The sequence below is a fragment of the Chlorocebus sabaeus genome, chromosome 1 (genome assembly GCF_047675955.1).
Source record: "Chlorocebus sabaeus isolate Y175 chromosome 1, mChlSab1.0.hap1, whole genome shotgun sequence".
In the NCBI taxonomy this organism is placed as follows: Eukaryota; Metazoa; Chordata; class Mammalia; order Primates; family Cercopithecidae; genus Chlorocebus; species Chlorocebus sabaeus.
Window position 1 is genome coordinate 72891310 of NC_132904.1, and position 25173 is coordinate 72916482.

Consider the following 25173-nt stretch of genomic DNA (forward strand, 5'->3'; position numbering starts at 1 on the left):
GATGTTCTGAAAATTCTTTACACTTCACTTATAAATGCCACTATACTGTGCCATGACATTTCCATAGTAACATATATTTCAAACATGAAAACAGGAAGCCCAAGGAAAAGGGAAGTTGGTTTCCAATGCATAAATAAAAAAATTAAAAATTGTAGGATACATAAAATGAGGTGATGGGTGTAGTATGAGGGGATACAATTAGGGGACTGTGTATTTTATTTTACTTTGACCTCCTGAACAGAATGTTCCTGCAGGCTCACCTTAAGGATGGGCAGTGCCTACCACCCACCCAGTGACCCAATCTTGGAATCATGCTTTCTTTGACCCTGAGCAGGTCCATGTGGTTTCCCCAACATCTCATACTGTCACCTACTGCAACTGGACGGGGGTGGCCACCCACCTCTCACCTCACCGTCTGAAGACCATCCCCTACACTGCTCCTATGCTATTTGGCTTGGAGTTTGCTGAAAACTGGAGACTTTGGACACCAACTTTTTGAGCTTGCTCAATCATGCCCCACTTTGTGCCTGGAATCCCTCTCTGCTGCCGTCCACCTGGCAAACTCCCCTTTTGGACTCAAGCCTCGGTCTCACCATTGCTGTTCTCCCTCACCACCCACCAACCCACTCAGTGAAGCAGCCGCCCTCCCCCACCATCATGTACAATGCACATTCTTTATTTTATTTTTTTAGCTTTAACTTTTGTGGATACATAGTAGGTGTATATATTTATGAAGTACATTGGATATTTTGATACAGGCATACAATGTATAATAATCACATCAGGGTAAATGGGGTATCCATCACCTCAAGCATTCATCCTTTGTGTTACAAACAATCCAATTATACTCTTAGTTATTATTATTATTTGAGAGGAGTCTTGCTCTGTCACCTAGGCTGGAGTGCAATGGTGCCATCTCGGCTCACTGCAGCCTTCACCTCCTGGGTTCAAGCAATTTTCGTGCTTCAGCCTCCCGAGTAGCTGGCATTACAGGTGCATGCCACCACACCTGGCTGATTTTTGTGTTTTAGTAGAGACAAGGTTTCACCATGTTGACCAGGCTGGTCTTGAACTCCTGACCTCAGGTGATCTGCCTGCCTTGGCCTCCCAAAGTGCTGGGATTACAGGCATGAGCCACCACGCCCAGGCTTCCTTTAGTTATTTTTAAATGTACAATTACATTATTATGACTATAGTCACCCTGTTGTGCTATCAAATATCAGATCTTATTCATTCTTTCTGATTATTTTTTGGTACCCATTTACTATCCCCTCTTCCCCCCACCCCACCCTCCACTATCCTTCCCAGCCTCTGGTAACCATCATTCTACTCTCTATATCCATAAGTTCATTTATTTTAATTTTAGCTCCTACAAGTAAGTGAGAGGTTTGTCTTTCTGTGCTTGGCTTATTTCACTTAACATAATGACCTCCAGTTCTATCCATGTTGTTGCAAATGACAGAATCTCATTCTTTTTAATGACTGAATAGCACTCCATTGTGTACATATGCTACATTCTCTTTATCTATTTGTCTGTTGACGGATACTTGGGCTGCTTCCAAATCTTGGCTATTGTGAATAGTGCTGCAAAAAAACATGGGAATGCAGGTATCTGTTTGATATACCGATTTGCTTTCTTTTGGGTATATACCTAGCAATGGGATTGCTAGATTATATGGTAGCTCTATTTTTAGTTTTTTGCAGAACCTTCAAACTGTTCTCTGTAGTGGATGTACTCATTTACATTCCCATCAGCAGTGTATGAGGGTTCCCTTTTCTCCGCATCCTTGTCAACATTCATTATTGCCTGTCTTTTGAATAAAAGCAATTTTAACTGGGGTGAGATGATATCTCATTGTAGCAATGCACATTCTGACGTCAAGAAAACTGTAACACTTAACTGAACTTAGTTGTTTGCAGGATGTTTTTCTTCCCTACCAGCCCTGGACCTCCTAAAAGCCAAGCCCACATCTGATTCTTCCGTGTTCCCTGCATCCAGAATAAACCTTGCCTGGAACTGCTCAGTAAATGTTTGATAGATGAATGAAAGAAGGGATTTTTCTGGTAATTTTTTTATTGTGGTAAAATTCATATGACAAAATTCACCATTTTAACCACTTTAAAGTGTACATCTCAGTTGCATTTAGTGCATTCACAGTGCTGTGCAACCATCACCACTATCTAGTTCAGAACATTTTCATCACACTAGAAGGAAATCCTATACTCATTAAGCAGTCATTCTCCATTCTTTCTTGTCCTTGGCCCCAGCAACCATTAATCAACTTTCTATCTCTATGGATATGTTTGGACTCATGTATGTTTGTTTTGTATTTTGAGTAATAATCCCATACTGTGTTATTTATTTTGTTGCTCAAGTTGTTCCAGCTTTGGCCATTGGATGTTTTTTCAGGTTGGCTTCTGTGTCCCTTTGATGTGCTCCTAACTTTTTGTTTTTTCTTAGCAGGTCCTTACCTTCTAGTACTACAATATACTCCAAGATTATCTTGTTTTTTGCCTCTCCACACCTGTGACCAGCCATTTCTGTATTCTCGATTTCTCTCTAGCCCTGGTTCATTTTATTGGAGAATGGTGTTTAGAAACCAAGATATGGGCAATGAGTGTATTGCTACCAGAATTTGGGTTTTTTTGATATCTTCCATGTCTCTACTTAACACGCTCAATTTTTTTCTCTAGGTTATTGATCACATGGAATACAGTTATAATGGTTTTAATGACTTTATCTACCAATTTTACCTATCTCCCTCAGTTTCAGTTGACTGACTTTTGGAAACAGTTTTTGGCTACTACTTTTAAGCTTTGTTAGATGAGACCAGAGTAATATTAGTCTAGGGCTAATTTTGCCCCAGTGTTGAGGGCACCTAAAACCTTATGAAATATGTCTTGCCACTCTAGATGTTAGGAATAGAAAGTGGACCTGTGTGATCTCCAAAAATAGTTCCTTCTAATCCTTTTAGGTAGTTCTTTCTCTGGCCTCTGGTAGTTTCCTTACATGCATGCTGAAGACTTGAGGGGGCTTTGTATATTTGGAAGCAGTGTTGCCAGGTGGTACTCAGAGGTTCTGGGATATATCTTCCTGGTCAACTCTTCCTTTTGTCATTATCATTATCATATGATTCTTTATCCCTAGTAATTATTTTCAACTTAAAATCTGTCAATATTGCATTATTTTGCTTAGCATTTGCCTAGTATATTTTCCCATCCTTTTAATGTTTCTGTGCTATTATTATTATTATTTTATTTTATTTTATTTTTTTTTTTGAGACAGGGTCTTACTCCTGTTGCCCAGGCTGGAGTACAGTGGCATGATCTTGGCTCACTGCAAACTATGCTTCCCGGACTCAAGGGATCCTCCCACCACGGCTCCCCAGGTAGCTGAGACTGCACATGCATGCCACCACACCCAGCTAATTTTGTATTTTTTTGTAGGGATAGAGTTTCATCACATTGCCCAGGCTGGTCTCGAACTCCTGGGGTCAAGCAGTCATCCCACCTTGGCCTCCTAAAGTGCTGAGATTACAAACATGAACCACCATGCCTGGGCTCAAATTAGGTGTTTTAACAGCCAGTGTTTATTTACATTTATAAACCTGCCTACCAGTTTTGTTGCCTATCTTTCTCTCTTTTTACTGAAATATAATTCATATCCAATAAAATCATTAGTATATTTACAAAATTGTAGAACCATCACCACTAATTTTAGAACAGTTACAGCATTCCAAAAGGAAACCCCCTACCCATTAGCAGTCTCCTCATTTTCTTTAATCCCTTAGCAACCACTCATATACTTTCTGTCTCCATGGATTTGCCTATTTTGGAGATTTCATATAAATGAAATCATAATATGTAGCCTTTTATGTCTGGCTTCTTTCACTTAGCCGAATGTTTTTAAGGTTCATCCATGTTGGAGCATGGGTTGGTCCTTCATTCCTTTTTTTTTGAGACGGAGTTTCGCTCTTGTTGCCCAGGCTGGAGTACAATGGCGATCTCAGCTCACCACAACCTCCACCTCCAGGGTTCAAGCGATTCTCCTGCCTTAGCCTCCTGAGTAGCTGGGGCTACAGGTGCGTGTCACCATGCCCAGCTAATTTTTGCATTTTTAGTAGAGACGGGGTTTCACCATGTTGGCCAGGATGGTCTCGGTCTCTTGACCTCGTGATCCGCCCACCTCGGCCTCCCAAAGTGCTAGGATTACAGGAGTGAGCCACCACACTCAGCCCCTTCATTCCTTTTTATGGCTGAATAACATTCCATTGTGTGGATCTACCACATTCTATTTATTTATCAGTTGATGGACATTTAGGTTGTTTTCAGCTTTTGGCTATTATGCAGAATACTGCTATGAATGTTCATGTACAAGTTTTTTGTGAACATATATTTTTAATTCCCTTGGGTATACACCTAGGAGTGGTATTCATAAATAATTCATTATTTCTTGTATTCAGTGGTATGCTGGTAAATATTTAACACCAGTTTTCATTTGGTAGGGTTGGGGATCTCTGATTTGTAACATTTGTTAATTTCTAGAGTGTAAATATTCAAATTACCAATGTGGCACATTGAATGTAGAGTTGGGAAGAGATGCAGAGTAGTACACCATTCTATAGTATGTCTACTGTATAAACACAGGAGATACAAATAAAAGTTGCATGGATAATAGCATAATGTGGTAAAATAATTAAGACATGTATTGTAAGGATTTTTGACCTTTATATTTAAAGTGATTCATTTAACTGTAAGCTTACATAATTTAATTTTTGAAAATGGGCTGGATGAGGTGGCTTATGCCCGTAATCCCAGCACTTTGGGAGGCTGAGGCAGGTGGATCATCTGAGGTCAGGAGTTTTGAGACCAGCCTGGCCAACATGGTGAAACCCCATCTCTACAAAAGTATGAAAAGTAGCCTGGCATGGTGGCTTGTGCCTGTAGTCCCAGCTACTTGGGAGGCTGAGGTAGGAGAATCCCTTGAACCCAGGAGGCAGAAGTTGTAGTGAGCCAAGATGGCACCACTGCACTCTACCCTGGGTCATAGAGTGAGACTCTGTCTCAAACAAAAAAAAAAAAAAAAAAGAAAAGAAAGAAAATGACTGTGTAACAACCAATTCTCAAAATTCCTGAAAGTTTTAACAGTCTGCTATCTGGGCTGATGAGATCTAGCTTCAGTGCCTCACTTGTATCCCACACCTTACATGCTACTACTTCTTTCTGCATTACATTTTCTTTGTTCTTTTTTTTTTTTTTTTTTCTTTCAAGACAAAGTCTCACTTTGTAACCCAAGCTGCTAAGCTAGAGTGCCGTGGTGCAATCTCAGCTCACTGCAGCTCTACCTCCAGGGCTTAAGTGATTTTCATGCCTCAGTTTCCCAAGTATCTGGGACTACAGGTGCACACCACCACGCCCAGCTAATTTTTTGTATTTCTAGTAGAGACGGGGTTTCACCATGTTGCCCAGGGTGGTCTCGAACTCCTGAGCTCAGGTGATCTGCCTGCCTCGGCCTCCCAAAGTGCTGGGATTACAGCTGTGAGCCACTGTGCCTGGCCTCAATTTTCTTTAAAAAAAATTTTTTTTAATGGAGTTGGTCTTGCTATGCTGGCCAGGTTGGTCTTGAACGCCTGGCCTCAAGCGATCCTCCCACCTCAGCCTCCTAAAGTGCTAGGATTATAGGCATGAGCCACCATGCCCAGCCTGAATTCAATTTTCTTTTCTTTTTTTTTTTTTTTTTTGAGATGGAATCTCGCTCTGTCGCCCAGGCTGGAGTGCAGTGGCCAGATCTCAACTCACTGCGAGCTCTGCCTCCCAGGTTTACATCATTCTCCTGTCTCAGCCTCCCAAGTAGCTGGGACTACGGCACCCACCACCTCGCCCGGCTAGTTTTTTGTATTTTTTAGTAGAGACGGGTTTTCACCGTGTTAGCCAGGATGGTCTCGATCTCCTGACCTCATGATCCACCCGTCTCGGCCTCCCAAAGTGCTGGAATTACAGGCTTGAACCACCGCACCCGGCCTCAATTTTCTTATAGAAGTATATCTGTTAATGTGTTAAAATACTTCCAGCAAGTTTCTGTGAGGTAAACTGCCTTTGTTCATCAGAAAATGTCTATAAGTTTGGCTCTCACTTGTTAATTTGACTGTGTATAGGATTCTGGTTTGAGATTTGTTTTTTGTGCACACTTTGAAGATATTATCCTACTGTCTCCTGGTTCCCATTGTTGCTGATGAGAAAGCTGATTTCATTGTAGTTAACATTCCTTTTGATAATCTGACCCTTGTCACTGCAGACTTTTGTATTTGCCTTGTGGTTCTGCAGTTTCATCGGTTTGTGACTAGTCATGTAATTATTTATTCTTTTCTTTTCTTTTCTTTATTTTATTTTACTTGAGACAGGGTCTCACTCTGTCGCCCAGGCTGTAGAGCAGTGGCACAATCTCAGCTCACTGCAACCTCTACCTCCCAAGTTCAAGTGATTCTCCTGCCTCAGCCTCCTGAGTAACTGGGATTACAGGCGTGCACCACCACTGCCTGGCTAATTTTTGTATTTTTAGTAGAGATGGGGTTTCACCATGTTGGCCAGGCTGATCTCGAACTCCTGACCTCAAATGATCCACCCACCTTGGCCTCCCAAAGTGCTGGGATTACCAGCATGAGCCACCGTGCCTGGACTGTTTATTTACTGTCTTGGTATGTTTCTCCAGTTTTGGAAAATTATCAATAATTCATGATGGTTAATTTTATTTGTCAATTTGACTGGGCCACAGGGTGCCCAGATATTTGGTCACACAATTATTCTGGGTGTGTCTGGGAGGGTGTTTCTGGATGCGTTAACATTTGAATCAATAGGCTGAGTAAAGCAGACTGCCCTTTCTAATAATGCGAAGGGGCCTCATTCAGTTGTTGAAGGCCTGAATGGAACAAAAAGGCTGACTCTCCTGCAAGTAAGAGGAAACTCCTCCTACCTGGCTGCTCGAACTAGGACATCAGTCTTTTCCTGCCTCCAGACTCAAACTGAAACATCAGCTCTTTTTTGGGGTCTCAAGACTGCAGGATTTTGAACTGGAACTTACACCACTGGCTCTCCTTTTCCTCAGACCTCTGGACACAGGCTGGAAAGTCACTGTTGGCTCTCCTGGGTCTACAGCTTGCCAGGTACAGATCTTGGAACTTCTCAGCCTCCATAATTGCGTGAGCCAATTCCTTATAATAAATCTCTCTCTCTCTCTGTACACACACACACACACACACACACACACATCTTGTTGGTTCTGTTTCCTGTTTCTCTGAAGAACCCCATAATATTTTAAATAATGATTTTCCACCATTCCCTCTGTTAAATCTTTGGTTTTTTTTGAGATGGAGTTTCGCTCTTGTCACCTAGGCTGGAGTGCATTGGCGCAATCTCTGCTCACTGCCACCTCCGCCTCCCAGGTTCAAGCAATTCCCATCTTAGCCTCCCGATTAGCTGGGATTACAGGCAGCTGCCACCACGCCCAGCTAATTTTTGTATTTTTCAGTAGAGACAGGGTTTCACCATGTTTGCCAGGTTGGTCCTGAACTCCTGACCTCAGGTAATCCTCCTGCCTCAGCCTCCCAAAGTGCTGGGATTGCAGGTGTGAGCCACTGTGCCTAGCCCTTTTTTTTTTTTTGAGATGGAGTCTCACACCCTTGTCGCCCATGCTGGAGTGCAATGGTGCAATGTCAGCTCACTGCAACCTCTGCCTCCTGGGTTCAAGTGATTCTCTTGGCTCAGCCTCCCGAGCAACTGGGATTACAGGTGCACGCCACCACGCCTGGCTAATTTTTGTATTTTTAGTAGAGCCAGGGTTTCACCATTTGACCAGATTGGTCTCGAACTCCTGACCTCAGGTGATCCGCCCACCTCAGCCTCCCAAAGTGCTGGGATTACAGGCATGAGCCACTGCACCCGGTCCCTCTGTTAAATCTTTCTGGAACTCCTATGAGACATCTGTTTGGCTCTCTCTTTTTATTCTTCATTTCTCTTAAATTCTTGTTCAGGTTTTCTCTGTTTATCTCTCTTTACTCCATTTTGGGTCATGTCCTCAAAATGTCTCTTCAGATTCCCTCTTCAGCTAGCTCGAATATGTAGGTTAACTCATCTTTGAGTCTTTAATTTTAGTAATTATGTTTTTATTTCCGGAAGTTCTATATGGTTCTTTTTCAAATTTCCCAACTCTTTCTCCTCCATACTATTCTGTTCCTTTATTATCCTTTATTATGCCTTCTATTTTATTTATATATATATAGATATATAAAATATATGGGATAAAATACATCGCACTATTAGAAAGGGCAGTCTGCTTTTCTTCCATGAAAAGGAGACAGGCGCCCGCCACCACACCCGGCTAATTTTTGTATTTTAGGTAGAGACAGGGTTTCACCATGTTGGTCAAGCTGGTCTGGAACCCTGACCTCATGATCTGCCTGCCGCGGTTTCCCAAAGTGCTGGGATTACAGGCATGAGTCACCACTCCCGGCCTTGGAGGTAGACATAATCTCCTGTATTAGGGTTCTCCAGAGAAACAGGACCATTAGGAGATATATGTAAATAGATTTATTCTGTCATATGATTTATTGTGATTATGGAGGCTGAGAAGTCCTTTGAACTGCCATTTGCAAGCTGGAGCCCAGGAAAGCCAATGGTGGTGTTCTAGTCCAAGCCCAAAGACAAAGACCTGAGAACTAGAGTTCAGTGGGTTTTGTTGTTTGTTTGTTTGTTTAGAAACAGGATATTGTTCTGGCACCCAGGCTGGAGTATAGTGGCACGATTTTAGCTCACTGCAGCCTTGCATTCCTGGGCTCAAGCAGTCCTCCCGCCTCAGCCTCCTGAGTAGGTGGGACTATAGGCATGTGCCACCATGCCCAAATAATTTTTTATTTTTATTTTTTATAGAGACAGAACCTCACTATGTTGCCCAGGCTGGTCTCGAACTCCTTGTCTCAAGGGATCCTCCTGCCTTGGCCTCCCAAAGCTCTGGGATTATCAGCATGAGCCACCATGCCCAGCCAAAACCAGGTGTAAACTCCAGTCTGAGTCCAAAGGCCGAAGAGCCAGGAGTGCTGGTGCACAAGGGCAGGAGAAGATAGATGTCACAGCTCAAAAAGCAAGAACAAATTTGCCCTTCTCCTATCTTTTTGTTCTATTCAGGTCCTCAATGAATTGGATGATGTCCATGCACATCCTAATGAAGGGGTGCCTCTTCATTACTCAGTCTACCAATTCAAATGCTAATCTCTTCCAGAAACATCCCCACAGACACACCCAGAAATAATGTTTTCCCATCTATCTGAGTACCCCAGGACTCAGTCAAGTGAACACACAAAATTGGCTGTCACATCTCCATTTTGTTTGTTTATTAATTTATTTATTTTAGACTAGTTAAGTTTAGTAGTGAGAAAGAGGGAAGGAGTAGAATGAGGAGTTCAATCTGTGACTGACTGTGAACAATCGATTGAGATAACTCGCTACCTTTGGACCAGCCATCTCCATTTTACAAATAAGAAAACTGAAGCTCAGAAAGGTTGTCTAAACTGCTAAAGCCATACAACTTTAAGTGCGGAAATAGGTTTTGTGTTCAATCTGTTTCTCTATAAAATCCCATGTGGGACATCCAGGCATCTAAAAGGTAGCTCAGTACGTCTGCCTTCTCTCCGTTGTTAGCCTTTACGGACAATTTTTGCTGGAGCAAATATTCTGAAAAAGATTCCTCCTGTTTCCTATGGGCGTAAACAGCAAGCAGGTGAAGCCAGGCTGTCTTGAGCCTGGGAGCCCCTGGTAGGAGCATTTGGCTGGAAAGATGTGGAAGTCAATAAGCATTTCCTCCACCACCCAGAAGCATCTCCAAGCTTCTGCAGGAGGTGGGCAGTGAAGGGGACGTATCAAGCATCCCGCGCATAATCTTTGGTCTGCCTCAGGCAGAAGGAGGAAGCCCAGGCCATGGTAGGACTTACCTGTTGAGTCCTTCTGGGCTTGGGCCATGTCTTAGCAGAGACTGGCATACTCTCAGGCTTTTCACTTCCTTCCTTAGATTGGGGGCGCCTCTTACCCTGTGCATCTTGCACAAAGCCTGGTCCTGAGTAGGTGCCCTGCAAAGGTGCAGGGTATCAGTGGGGATGACTGACGTCTAACTGAAGAAAAAGAAGGCATTTCAAGTCTCTACAGGATGGGAACTTTAATGAGTGCAAATAGCTACCCTTTATTGAGCATTGATTATGTGTGGACACTTTTTATGCATGTATATTGCAATATTTTTAGCTGCAAGTAATGATAACTAACAGTGACTTAAATAGGTAGTTACTTTCTAGCATAACAAGAATTCCCAAGGTGCTACTTTGGTCTTTCCATCTTGGTTACAAGACGACTGTGACACCCAGCCCTCACCTCCAAGTTCAAGGCAGGCAGGGGTTGGGAGGCACAGACAGTTCAGACTCAGCAGTCCTGTTTCATCAGGAAAGCAAAAGCTCTCCCAGTAACTCCCAGCAGAGTTCTATTAAATCTCATTGGCCCAAGGGAGCTGCAGTGGTAGGTAACAAGGAGCAAATGACGTCTGCCATGTGCATAGGAAGCACAGTATGTATTTGGCATGGAGTCGGTACTCAATAAGCATTAGCTGTTTGGTATGCCTGTGCGTGTTTGTGTGTCTACGTGTGGTTATATGTATATTCTCCATTTTCCCAAACAGTCCTTGGAAGTAGGTAGCATCCTCCTTTACTAATGGGACCTATCACACAGCTGGCAAAAGGCACAGGCTGAGCCACACATCAGACTCATTTCTTTCTGACTGAAGTCTGAGGGCTCTTTTCATTGCCATGCCATGTTCCACCCTCCCCTTAAACTGCCCCTCTAAAATATTGTCTTGGAGTCACATCAGGTCCGAGTGGACTTGAGGAAGAAAGAAGAGGGAAGGAGATCAGATCAGTACTGTTGTCCAGGCTGTAGTGCAGTGGATCGTAGCTCGCTGCAGCCTCCAGTGATCCTCCTGCCTCAGCCTTCCAAGTAGCTAGGACAACAGTTGCATGCTACCATGCCTGGCTAATTAATTTAAAAAAAATTTTTTTTTCTGGTAGAGACAGGGTCTCACTATGTTGCCCTGGCTGGTCTTGAACTCCTGGGCTCCAGTGATCCTCCTCCTTCAGTCTCCCAAAGTGCTAGAATTACAGGCATTAGCCACCATGCCTGGTCTGGAGATTAGTTCTTTTTTACTTTTTTTGAGACAGGCTCTCCCTATGTCACTGAGGCTACAATGCAGTGGTTCAATCACAGCTCACTATAGCCTCTACCTCCTGGGCTCAGGTGATCCTCCCACCTCAGCCTCCTGAGTAGCTGGGACTATAGGCATGTATCACCATGCCCGCTAATTTTTGCATTTTTTGTAGAGTCAGGGTTTCACTGTGTTGCCCACTCTGGCCTCAAACTCCTGGGCTCAAGCAATCCACCCACCTAGGGACTATAGGTGTGAGCCACCACACCTGGCCTGGAGCTTAGTTCTGAAATAAGTTGACACCTGGTCCTGGGGCTATCCACAGAGTAACGATGAAGTCATGAGAGAAGGTTCCATAACTGTGTGCTAGAGTCATACCTCCACCTGAGTGCAGCCGCTTTGGAATGGTCATGCTAGAAGGCTCAGCCTTTATTCTGATGATGCCACTACTGCCCAGAACTCCTCTGGGACTTGCTTTACAAGTTGCAAAAGACCTCAATCTCATTACTGTAATACTGCACTTCATTTCTGACCCCAAACCCAGCTGTAGCTTCTCACCTCACGAATTTCAAGTGACTTTTGACTGTTGCCAAAAATCAAAAATCATTCCCTGAAGACAGAGTGTATTGTAATTTAGATGCAAAAAAATGTGTTGTCTGCTTTGCAGCCAATTTTCAAATAAAAAAGAAATGTTTAAAGCAGTGGAAGCACTGTTCAAATAAATATGCCGGGCCAGGCGTGGTGGCTCACGCCTGTAATCCCAGCACTTTAGGGGGCTGAGGTGGGTGGATCACGAGGTCAGGAGATTGAGACCATCCTGGCTAACACAGTGAAACCCCGTTTTTACTAAAAATACAAAAAATTAGCCGGGCGTGGTGGCGGGCGCCTGTAGTCCCAGCTACTTGGGAGGCTGAGGCAGGAGAATGGTGTGAACCTCGAAGGCGGAGCTTGCAGTGAGCTGAGATCGCACCACTGCACTCCAGCCTGGGCTACAGAGTGAGACTCTGTCTCAAAAAAATAAAATGAATAAATAAATAAATAAATATGCCCACCCAGGTTGACATCTTGGAAGAGGATACCTCGGATACCTCTAAGTTTGGTTGTATAATTTCTGCTGTGTTTAAGAAAAATTACTTAACTTGTGAGACATTGTGAAAAGGACACTGGACTTGGTAAAGATACAAATGGTATTATAATGTTGGTCAGGTGAGACATGTTGTTGCATTGGTGAAATTTATAAATTGATATTTTTTTCTCAGAGCAATTTGGCAATGAGCATCATGAAGCTTTAAAGAGTTTAAACCGGGCTGGGCACAGTGGCTCACACCTGTAATCCCAACACTTTGGGAGGCCAAGGTGAGCAGATCACAAGTCAGGAGTTCGAGACCAGCCTGGTCAACATGGTAAAACTCCGTCGCTACTAAAAATACAAAAATTAGCTGGGTATGGTGGTGCACGCCTGTAATCCCAGCTACCCAGGAGGCTGAGGCAGAAGCCTCGCTTGAACCCGGGAGGTGGAGGTTGCAGTGAGCTGAGATCGTGCCACTGCACTCCAGCCTGGGCGACAGAGCAAGACTCCCTCTCAAAAAAAAAAAAAAAAATTTAAACTAGTTGACCTAGGAATGAATCTTCTAGGAAGATTTCTTAGGAATCTTTCTTAGGAAAACAGAGATGCAGACAAAGATTTATGTAACAGCTATTCATTGCAGACTTATTTGTGAAAATAGTAAAAAGAAGGAAATAACCCAAATACCCCACAATGGAGAAATTGTTAAGAAAATTATGGCATACTCATTAAGAGAAATAATGCAGCTGGCCGGGCGCGGTGGCTCAAGCCTGTAATCCCAGCACTTTGGGAGGCTGAGATGGGCGGATCACGAGGTCAGGAGATCAAGACCATCCTGGCTAACACGGTGAAACCCCATCTCTACTAAAAAATACAAAAAACTAGCCGGGTGTGGTGGCGGGCGCCTGTAGTCCCAGCTACTCAGGAGGCTGAGGCAGGAGAATGGCGTGAACCCGGGAGGCGGAGCTTGCAGTGAGCCGAGATCAGGCCACCGCACTCCAGCCCAGGCGACAGAGCGAGACTCCGTCTCAAAAAAAAAAAAAAAAAGAAATAATGCAGCTATTTAAGATGATGTTTTTAAAGAACTGTCAATGATGTTTGAAGATGTTCACAATAAGATAGGTGATAAAATCAGACTATAAAACCACATGCATTATATGGTCCCATTTTTACTTTCTGTATGCTAAAAAAAAGCCCTCAAGATATATCCAAAACGTTACCAGTGGTTTGATCTGGGTGATGAAATTATAAGTGATTTTCAATTTGCTTCATTATGCTTTTATATATATAATTTTTATTATTATAACTGTAAATATTATTTTTGTAGTTAGAAAATATGTATAATGAACATTAAAATTACTTTTTAAGAAAGAAAGAAATGTGTTTTACTGGGAGAAAAGAGATCTGTCCCCAGGGCTCTGATGGTTTAGTGGAGGAAACGAGACACGTACACAGATACGTTTATTACAAGGCAGTAAGGGCTATCATGGAGATTTTATCAAGTGTGGAGGAAAGGATTAGCTCTGCCTGGGAGAGTTGAAGGTTACTGAAAAGAGGTAACATTTGTTCGGATCTTGAAGGATGAATAGGGGTCCTCTAGGGCTTTGTAAACTGTGAAGCACTATCTAAGTGTAAGTTAGTCTTTGACTTTTATGATTACTGTCAAGGCTTACCTCATATAAAGCTCTCTTTCTTGTCTCTTTCCCATGCTCCCTGAAGCCCAGGATCCCTGGGACAGGAAGCAGCAGCAGTTAAACAGTCACACATCAGTGCTCCAGCAAGTGAACTGAGGTGCATCCAACTAAGGAGCAGATCCAGGACCAGAGGAAATAAAATTATCTGGGAGCAGGGCCAGGAAGGTGCTGGTGGGTAAACAGTTCCCCCTTATTTGCCACCCTGTGGTAAGGCTGGCTTTGCTTGAGGCCTCCACCCTGAGATTTGGGGCCATCTCCATCTGGGGATGGTAAAACCTGCGAATGAGTATCACACAGCAGTCTATGATTTACATTGGCAGGAAATGGTGCGTCAGATGTCCTTACAGCCTCCAGACAGGGTGGAGTGGAAAGGAGGGGTGTGAGTGAGGGGATCAGGAAGAGTGACAAGAGATTATTTGTTCGGGAGAAATTCTCAGAAGCTCAAGATTGGAAGGGACTTAAAAGTTCTATGATTTAATCCTCCCGATCCCCTTCCTAGCATCCCTATCACATTGTCATTCTTCCCGGGTGCAGCTCAGAGGCCACCTCTTCTATTACCTTCCACTTCAGTTCCTCTGGCCTATGCTTCAGGCATTTCCCATTATTTAATTTTACGAAAGAAAATTCAGTGTCCGCTGCGTGCCAGGCAGTGTGCTTAGAATAGGTCCTCAATTTCAGTATGCCCTCCTGTGCCTCCTGTTGTTTATTTATTTATGCAACAAATGTATACTGAATGCTTACTATATGCCAGGCAATGTTCTAGATGTTGTAACAGAGTGGAGGAAAATATAGCCAGGATCTCAGGCTCTCATGGACCTGTCATTCTAGTAGGAGAGATATACAATAAACAAACGAAAACATAAAATATCGGGTTATAAATGTCAAGGAGCCAGCTTTGGGAAAATTTAGGGGAAGAACTTTCTATACAAAGAGAACAGCTAATTCCAAGATTCTATGGGGGTAACCCCTGTTTGCTCTAGGAACAAAAGGAAGGAAACTGTGGCCTTGTTCATGGAAAATGCTTCCTTCTTTATCTATAAATGAAAATCTTCTTATGTGTCAGGACGTAGTTCCAGCATTGCCTCTTTAGGCAAATCTATCCTGATTTCCCAGGTAGAAGTGACCCGTATCTCCTTTTCTCCTCACTGCTCCCTGAGTAGACTTCTGTGAACACATCTGTGACACTGTGCCATTCTTACCACCTTAAATCACTGTGACTCCCTAGTGGACCTCAGTCTCATTCAAGTGCAGGACTGAGCTTCCTATCTAAATCCCTAATGTCCAGGATAGAACCTGGCATAGAGTCTGTGATCAGTAAGGGTTGGTTCCTTGAATACTGAACTGTCACCCAGCACCCTGTCAGAGCCTCACTAGTGATCCTTATTCGGAATTGGCAACAATTTATTGATCAGTGCCAGGCCCTGTGCTGGGTACTTTCCACCCTGCTCATTCTTACAAGTTTCACAGTCGACATGTGCAGTAAGTATCATTATTTTATTCTATAATTAAAACTCAGGCCAGACTCAGTGGCTCATGCCTGTAATCCCAGCACTTTGGGAGGCTGAGGCAGGAGGATCACTTGAACCCAGGAGTTCAAGACCAGCCTGGGCAACAGAGTAAGACCCCCATCTCTAAAAAAAAAAAAATAAGAAGAAAAAGTTGGGTGTGGTAGTGCACGTCTGTAGCCCTAGCTACTCGGGAGGCTGAGATGGGAGGATCACTTGAGCCCAGGAGTTGGAGGCTGCAGTAAGCTGTGATTGCACCACTGCACTCCAGCCTCCCAAAGAGAGAGGAACTTAGAGAATTAAAGTGATTATCTGAGGTGGCTCAGTAAGAAGAAACAGAACTGAGATTTGAACCCAAGTCTTCTTGATGCCAAATCCCAATGGTTCCTCTTTTATATGATGTCACTCATCATGCATCAGTTCATCTGTCCTCTCTTTTCTCCTATATAATAAATTTCCTGGGAAAAGCGTCTTTTTTTTTTTTTTTTTTTCATTCTACTATATTCCTTATGACACCAGAACAGTGCTTTGTATTTAGTACACGGTCAATACATATGTCTTAAATCTCCAAGAGGTAGAAAAGAAAGAATGAATGTGTGAATGAATGCTTCACCCAAAGTGAATCAGTCTCTGGTAACAGTTCATAGGATGGAGATGGGCTGAAGAGAGGCGTTTCTGAGGGGAGGCGCCTTCCCAAATACCTCCAGGCGTCGATTCCAGGAGGGAGCGGTGAGGATGCTGTCTCTGTGCTAAAGCACTTGTTTCTTAGAAATCACACCTTTTGCTCAGCTGCATATCTCGGCAGGCAGGCAGGGTAGAGGGGAACATGCATGGCTTCCAATGAGTTGGGAAAATGAGGTTAGGTTTCAATTCAGATACTTATTTGTGTTTTCTAGGTCTGCATGGTCGATGAATTTTCAACGAGCAGTGATTCTGTTCCTCATCTTTCATTGCTTTATGGGACTTCAGGGAATGAAAGCATAACATCCTGCTTTCCCATAAGTTCTCTGGCTGCTACACTGGCACCAATTAAAGACAGGTCTATGCAATTAATCAAAACCAATTTGGAAGCACTCTGGCGCTGTTCCTCTGATGTACTGCCTACTCCACATACAGTAGTTCCTCAGCTGCGGTGATGGAGCCAGGCACATAGGAGCTTTTGATGAACTGGCTGTACCGGCCCCAAGTGTTAACTATGTCATCTGACATGACTAATGAGGCTCCGGACTTGATCCGCGTGAGCGGAGCAGCCCTGCTGTCTGGAGGAGGCTCAGTTTCCACAGCCAGCCTGGGAAGAGGCTGCAACGTGCAGGGTACACACTGCATCATGTCAGCTGGAGTCCTGGAGGCCTCTAGTGTTGGAACTGGGAGTCATCCATGGAGAGGGTGATGGAAACTGTGCGCCAGGCTTTGTGTTGGGTGCCAGTGTGAATGTGACCCAATTTAAACTTCTAGCTCAGCCTCCTCATTTTAGACCTGAAAATCAAGACCCAGCAAAAGTGTGAGGCTTGCCAAAGACCTGAACTTTGGAGAGAGAAATGATGGAGAAAGCATGGTCTCTGCCCTGGATGAGAGGTAAATGTGTATGAGGGTAACAACTGGGGCCTGGTGCAAGTATACTTCATCAAGGTTAACCATAGGCTTCCTTTCTTCCTTCTGCAAACCTTTATCAAGGAGAAGAGTTGCTTGTGCCCTTGTCACCTCAGCATTTCCAAGAGCATGGAATTTGGAGTCAACAGATCTGGTTTTGAGTCCCAGCCCTACTTTGAGTTGATGTAATCTTGCAAATCACTTCATTTTTCTGAGCCTTGGTTTCCTCAGCTGTAACACTGGAACAGGCCAAATACTGCCCAACCAACCTACCTCCATGAGCCCTTGTGTGACTCAACTGAGTTAATGGGTGTGAAAGTGTAAGTAAGAGCCTCTGCACGTGTTAGTTATTATTCCAGTTATCATCCCCCTAAGGAGCACTGGCTGAAATCTCTGGAATATGGATCCACAGATAGCTTTAACTCTCTTCCTCTTCCTGCCTCTTTCAAACGGACATAAAAACCAATTGGTCATCTGCCTATAATCTCAACAGCTTTCCCAGAGAGCCCATGCATAGAAAGAGGAAGAATTCAACCATTGTAAATTCATGTCATTCCATACATTGATTGAGCACCTACCACATGCCAGACATTGTGTGAGGGATCAGAGTTGGATAAGACATATTTCTTGGCCACCTTGAGAAGCTCACCATTTAGTAGGAGAAACAGACATGGGCATAAATAATTATAATGTACTGCAGACAAATGCAATTGCCATAGGAAAGATACAAATCAAGTGTTTTGGGAGCCAGAGGATAGAATGATTCATTCCCCAAAAGGAGATTGGAAAAAGGTTCATCAATGAAGTGGTACTGAAGGATGGGCAGGGCTTAGCTCTGTCAGGAAGAATGAGACAGGGCGTTCCAGACGGAGAGACCAGCATAGGCAAATGTATGAAATCTGGAAAGGAATGGTGATCTAAAGGGTAGAATAAAATCAAATGAGGTATGGGGTGTGAGCATGAACCAAAGAAAAATCACTGCACCCCAAGCATAAATGTTGCTGTTTCACTGTTCTCTTTGCTGGCTAAAGTCATCTTGGCCTCTGTTCCTCAGTTAGAGAGAATCCCACGCTGGCCCTTCCTCCAGCAAAGCCAAACCCAAGCCCCAGCCAGCAGAGGCGAAACAAATGAACAGGGATCAACAATACCATTAGATGCAAAAATTCTTGAACTGGGAAGTGCCAGGTCACAGGCACACCTCCCCAGCCAGGGTAAGAGCTTGATCAGATGTGGCAATGACACCAACCCTGGAGCATGATGGCAAGGAACTTAAGCCTCTTGGCATGGGTCACACGCTACATTTTTCTCCTTCCCCCCTTCTTCCAAAAGGAACTAGCTTCTTCTTTATGAGTGCTGCTGTCAGAATGGCTTTGGAAATCCTAGAGCTGCAGCTGGACTCAAGGCATGGCCGTGGGCCACCCCAGGGACGCGTATTTTCTGTCTTTCTATCTTTCATTGTGAATTGTTTTTTTATTGTGCAAATAATACAGTGTTAAGAACGGAAACTTCAGTAAGAGAAAGAGGAAAGAGAGCACCCACTCACACATTATCTGTTTCCATTTCTCCTTACCCCTTCCTGCTGTTGTCCATGAGCATAATTTTTCTGACCGCTTTTATTACTGATACAACTACGTATTCTGTTTTTATTGCTTAGCCTTGTATCATACAGTTTTTTTCTCTTTTGCTACTTATTGCCAGCCCCTCGTGTCCACACTGGCTTAGCATTGTTCTCCCAAGACTGAAGAAATATGCCAGGGGTCATGTAAAGGGACTTTCCACAGGTAACATGATCATCATTGACAACTGGCATCATGTGGCAGAGGAAAAGCACCGACTGCTCTGCCATCATGTTGACTTGGGTTGGAATCTCAGCTCCTCTACTTTGAAGCTAGCTAGCCCTGAGCAGATCATTCTATCTCTTTGAGCTGCAGGTCCTCATCTGTAAGATGGGGATGGCATTAGTACCATCCTATGGTACTGGGCCCAGCAGGCCCGCTGGGTGAGCCCACCTACATTATGACAGGCATACCAGTCTGCATATTTATTATTCACTGGGTGAATTTGCTATCTTTTACTTAAGTATTCTCCTCTGATGAAACTTTTGTTTTTGTCCAGTTTTTCACTATTTCCAATAATGATGCAAAAAAAAAAAAAAAAGAAAATACCAGTGTGTGCTGCTCACTCTATGGTTTAAAAATTGTACTTTCTCAGGAACAATCCCCAGGAGTAGGATCACTGGGATAGAGGATAGAAACATTTTCAAGGTTTCTGATGTGTATTTCCAAATTGCTTTTCGGATTTGTACCTGTTATGTTGCCACCAATTTGAGGGAGGGGACCACTTGGGCTACATTGGAGGCCGCTGGACTCTGGTCACAAACTTCTGTCTCTGCTTTATTTCTACCATTGTCTTCTCCTAACATGGCTCCTGAACTTCTCACTCCATGGGACAGTTCATTGTTTGTCCCCAAAATGATGCTCCCATGCTTTTGTGCCTTTGTACTTCCTATTATTCTTCACCACCCTTGCCCAAGAATTTTCTTCCTTTAAGATACCCACTCACCTTAGAGTTCAACCTTTGTGGAACTGGGAACTTCTATACTCTCTTCAAGACCCAGCTCAAACACCCCCTTCTCTGTGAACCAGTTCCAATCCCCCCAAGCAGAGTTTGTCACTTTTTATTATAGACCTAGTCCGTTGTTTTTTTTTTTTTAAGGGTATTCCTGAAACACCAAAGTTCAGACATTATCTACTGACTTTGAACAATGGAAGATTTCTCTAATAGCGCTTCCCTCCTCCATTCTCTAATATAATTGTATCTACAATTATTTAACAATTTTTGGTTAATCATTTTGCAGTGTTTATACATTATGACCACAGAAGTCATTAAAATATATTTGTCCTCTGAGATACCAACATCTCTTCCGGGGCTGCTGTCTCTCCTGGTGAGGTTTGAGCCTCCTGGGGGCAGGTGGAACACGCAGGGACAGGGGCTGATATGTGGGAGGTGAGGGTAGCTGGCTATTACCTGGCAGCCGGGTGGCACCAGAACAGTCTCAGGATGGTTCTCATGCAGGGCTCCCTGGGCCAGGTAGGTGTAGCAAGTAAGGCTCAGGTCAGCCTTTTGGGGGAGCCAAAGGCAGTGCCCAGGAGGGACTGGAGGCTGCTGACTGGCACAGAAACTGACTGATCTGAACAAATGCTGGTCTATTGAACAGGTTTCTGGGGCTTCTGGCTATATGCCAGGTACTGTCTTTTTAGTAGCTGGATCTGATGGATAGCCATAGTTAAGCTATCATAATGCCTGGGATATAGCTGGACCTGACAGATTTGTTCATCATACTGTTCTTTCAAAGAGTTTGAGAGAAGACTTAGTGATGGAAATACAGAAACTAAGCAAAAGAAAACAAAAAGGCAATTATTAATGTAGGAGAAACTGAAATCTTAACAAGAATGGAAATATACTCACAGACCCCTATATGGCTTAATTATGAATAACATTTACACAGTCATAACCCCAGCCAACAGGACTGCATTAGGTACGTTTGACTGTATTGGTTAAAGTGTTGAAATATTTCTATACTGGGTAGTAAATAGTAACCACCCCCTAGCTCCCTGGGTACCCTGTTGCCACTACACCAGCCATCCCGCCCACCCTCTCCCCCCGCCTCTTAGAATTCCCTGGAACTTCCCAGGATCCATCAGATCCAGTTACTAAAAAGACAGTAACTGGCATATAGCCAGGGGCCCCAGAACCCTGTTCAAGATATATAATTTGTAACATATAATTTTGCTTAATTTTAATACTTAAATGTTAATAGCCACACGTGGTTAATGGCTACCATGTTGGACAGCACAGATCTAGAATGATGTGTTTTCCTGACAGGAAGCTGCTGATATAATACTTGATATGAAAGCGGTCATGGGAAACTGACCCTCCATGATAGGAATCTGGGATTGTAATATGACCTGAGTGGGCTTGAATTCAATGATGACTTCATTGCCAGTAGAAAATGGGATACTGTATGAGGGAAGAGTTCCAACCTCATGGAAGATGACAAGGAGTAACAGGACTCCAAATTGGCTTGCCACAACTCTATGGGAGCTGAAAGTAGGCAAGACCCAGTGGATCAGAAGAAGATAGTATAGCAAACAAAAGGGCCAAGAGCATGGTAGAGCGAGTTTCCTTGCCCTCAAATCCCACAAGTCAATACAATGGCCCAGATGGCAGCTATGCGTGCCTTGGGGCTGTGATGTCACCAAGGAATCATGGGCTAAGGGCAGAACCTTTTATAGCAAGCAGTTAACAAGCCAGTCTCCTTTCCCTGGAGAACGAATTGCTGCACATTGTGGTCACCTTGACCTACCTACCTAACTGCTTTTGTGACTAATTATATAAACTATTCAGGGTCAGAAAATGGTTAGTCCTTGCTGTTTGGGACAAACAAGAATATACAAGGATATTTGAAGGTTGGCAAACTGTATTTCCCAACAACTGTCCACGGTAGTCCATGCCACGCAATAGCAAAAGTTACTTAAACTAGCACCTTGTGAATAACTGGGATGAAATGCCTTCAAAGGCAAGTCTTTGGAAGACCAAATGGCTGCTGAAATGCACTACTAAGGTGAGAATTGTGACCAAGGATTTTAAGATGAATCAGTTGCTTCTGACAATGCCAAAGTTCTTATAAAAAAAAAAATTCAAGCTCAAGATTCTAAACTCTCAGTTCTAGGCGTGTTCAGAGAACCAGAGAGCTTCCATTATAGCTTTAAAATATATATGTATTTATAACTAATATACAAAACTATATATAAATAGGTTAATTATATTAATATTAACATTAATTATATTAATATATAATCTATTATAGCTATGGGACTAAGATCATTGAAAGTCAAACCCAAATTTTAATCCTGTGGGTGCAGAATTACAATGTTCGTAGAAATCACAGGTGCCTCAAGTTTCTTACAGGAAAGTTAGAGCATTAAATGGGAAGAAATGGGACCCTGAAATATGGAAGTGAAACATTTGGTTCACCTTGGAGAAATATGAGAATCTGGAATGCCTAAATCCTCCTGAGCTCCAGAAAAAATTAAAAAAGGAAGGTTAAGGGTCTCTTTTCTACCTAATTTCTTGGAGAAGCATGGGAATGTGATTGTTTTTTAAAAATCAATCTCTGCCTATCGAAGTGTGTGTGCATGTATGTGTGTGCATGTTGTGAGAAAGAAAAATCTAGGATGAACATGTGCATAAATGTACACGCATCCCCCTAAGACCATTGGGAAACTCTGTGTTTGAAGACAGAATGTAAAAATTTAAAGCTCTTTCCAAGTCAAATGAATTTAGGTGTCCTGCTTCCTCCAGATCACTTTGGCTTTATGTCCCGCCCTGCATGCTATTATACTGGAGGTAGGAAAGATCCATGAGGAAAAACAAACTTCTCAATAATAAATCTATCAACCTTGGATGTATTCACAGCCTCTTGCCAAGTCTCATTCCAATCCTCCTCTTGGGGTCCCACATTTCCCTCTTCCATTTGTTTCACACTTATTATTTGTTTATTGAAATGCTCCACTTGCTGGGATAGCTCCCAAGGAAGGAAATCATCTTGCTATTTGTTGAAGTTGGGATTCCAAGGGTGAGAAGGGAGGGAGGTGAATGATTCCATGGTGCTACTGGGGCTCCAGGCAACACCCATGGAACTTCATTGGAAACTAGAGTTCCCCTTCACTGACAACACTTCACTGCAGTGATGACATTTCCACACTCTTTATTTTTCTGAGGATAAAGCAATGAGTAAGTCCAGGGACCTTCCTCTTAATTTGTGGTCTCACAACCTAGTGGTTAAGAAAGACAAGTAAAAGTTCCCATCCTGGGAGAGCAATGCAATTATAGCAATACGTGCAAGGTATCCCAGTTAAAATGGCTTTTATAGGCTGGGTGTGGTGGCTCCCGCCTATAGTCCGAGAACTTTGGGAAGCCAAGGCAGGTGGATCACTTGAGTCCAGAAGTTTGAGACCAGCATGGGCAATATGGTGAAACTCCGTCTCTACAAAATACACACAAAAACTTAGCTGGGCATGGTGGCGGATGCCTGTAGTCCCAGCTACTCAGGACGCTTAGATAGGAGAATTGCTTGAGCCTGGGAAGTCGAGGCTTCAGTGAGCCATGATTGTGCCACTGCACTCCAGCATGGGCAACAGAGTAAGACTCTGTCTCAAAAAATAATAATAATAATAATAATAATAATAATAAATAAATAAATAAATAAATAAAAATTTTTAAAAAGGCCTTTATCAAAAAGATAGGGAATAATGAATGCTGGAAAGAATGTGGAGAAAGGGGAACCCTTACATACTGTTAGTGAAAATGTAAATTAGTACAGCCACTATGGAAAACTTTATGGAGGTTCCATAAAAAACTAAAAATAGAACCACCATATGATCCAGCAATTCCAGGACTGGGTACTTATCCAAAAGGAAACCAATACATCAAAGAGATATCTGCATTCCCATGTTTATTGCAACACTATTCACAGCAGTCAAAATACAGAATCCATTTAAGTATCCATTAACAGATGAATGGATAAAGAATATGTGGTACATATACACAATGGAATATTATTCAGCCATAAAAAAGAATCAAATTCTGTCATTTGCAGCAAAATGTATGGAACTGGAGGTCATTGTGTTAAGTGAAATAAGCCAAGCACAGAAAGAAAAACATCATATGTGGGAGCTTAAAAACTGGATCTCATGAAGATAGAGAGCAGATTGGTGGTTACCAGAGGACAGGAAGAGTAGGAGGGAAGAGAGATGAAGAGAGCTTGATTAATGGGTACAAACACACAGTTTGATGGAAGAAATAAAACCTAGTGTTAGATAGATCAGTAGGGTCACTATAGTTTACAATAATATATTATATATTTCAAAACAGAAGAAAATAATTTGAATATTTATAGCATAAAGAAAAGACAAATATTTAATGTGACAGATATCCCAATTATAGTGATTCAATCTTTACAAATTATATGAATGTATTAAATTATCACATGTACCCCCCAAATATATACGTCTATTATGTATCATTAAAAATGTTGGAAACAATACTGATAAACCATTAAAAGAACAAAAGAAATAAGTCCAAGGTGCTTTAGGATCATTTGAACTGTGGGCAGGAGGTGGAGAAAGAGGAAATGCTTTCCTAAACCCCATCCTGATTGGTGAGGATGAAATGGGGTTGGCATTGATTCTGGAAGGGAAAGTAATCTATAAAGGCTTGGAGGGGGAGATACTGTGATCTGTTCAGTAACGTCAGATCATTTCAAGTGACCAGAGGCCTGAGTTTGAGGGAAAGGTAGCAAACATGAGGTTGCACCCCATTTTACAGGTCTGGCAGATGATATTCAAAGAGAGGTAAAGCAGCTGGGCATGGTGGCTCACCCCTGTACTTTGGGAGGCTGAGGTGGGATAATCACTTAAGGTCAGGAGTTCAAGAGAAGCCTGGCCAACATGGCGAAACCCAGTCTCTACTAAAAATACAAAAATTAGCCGGGCATTATGGTGCATACTTGTACTCCCAGCTGCCCAGAAAGCTGAGGTGGGAGAAACGCTTGAACCTGGGTGGTGGAGGTTGCAGTGAGCCTTGATTGGGCCACTGCACTCCAGCCTGGGCAACAGAGCAAGACTCTGTCAAACAAACAAACAAACAAACAGAGGTTAAGTGCTTTGCCTAAGGTCACACTGCTCATAAGTGGCAGAGCTGGGATGGGAATCAGGGTCTGACACAGTTATAGCCCTGGGTGCTATGAAGAATCAAGCTCCCATCCTGAGTTGAGGGCTCAAAGCCCAAGAAGAGGGATCTTGGATCGGTTGATGTTGGTGTTGGGCCATCAAATCCAGTAGGAGAGGCCGGATTGCCTTTAGCGCCCTCTAGGGGCAAGGGCAGGGGACCACCTAGCAGAAATCATTTTCTTACTGGATCTCCTTACATGAAGGGAGAACTAATGGGCACGGGCAACTGGATTAAGGTCTGGCAAATTAACACACAGAATCACAATTACAGAAAATTGAGCATGTACAGTTTCTA

At 43.1% G+C, this 25173-nt stretch overlaps 1 protein-coding gene across 1 annotated transcript in view; it reads left to right on the top strand.

Annotated features, from left to right (window-relative positions):
* The window catches only part of GVQW3 (GVQW motif containing 3), a 29808-nt gene extending 11774 nt beyond the window's left edge, over positions 1-18034 (top strand). The window contains exon 2 of the mRNA XM_073019555.1: positions 16392-18034. Coding sequence (XP_072875656.1) covers positions 16392-16631 — 240 coding nt within the window. The 3' untranslated portion in view covers positions 16632-18034. The remainder of the gene's footprint in view (positions 1-16391) is intronic.
* Positions 18035-25173: the final 7139 nt, after the last annotated feature.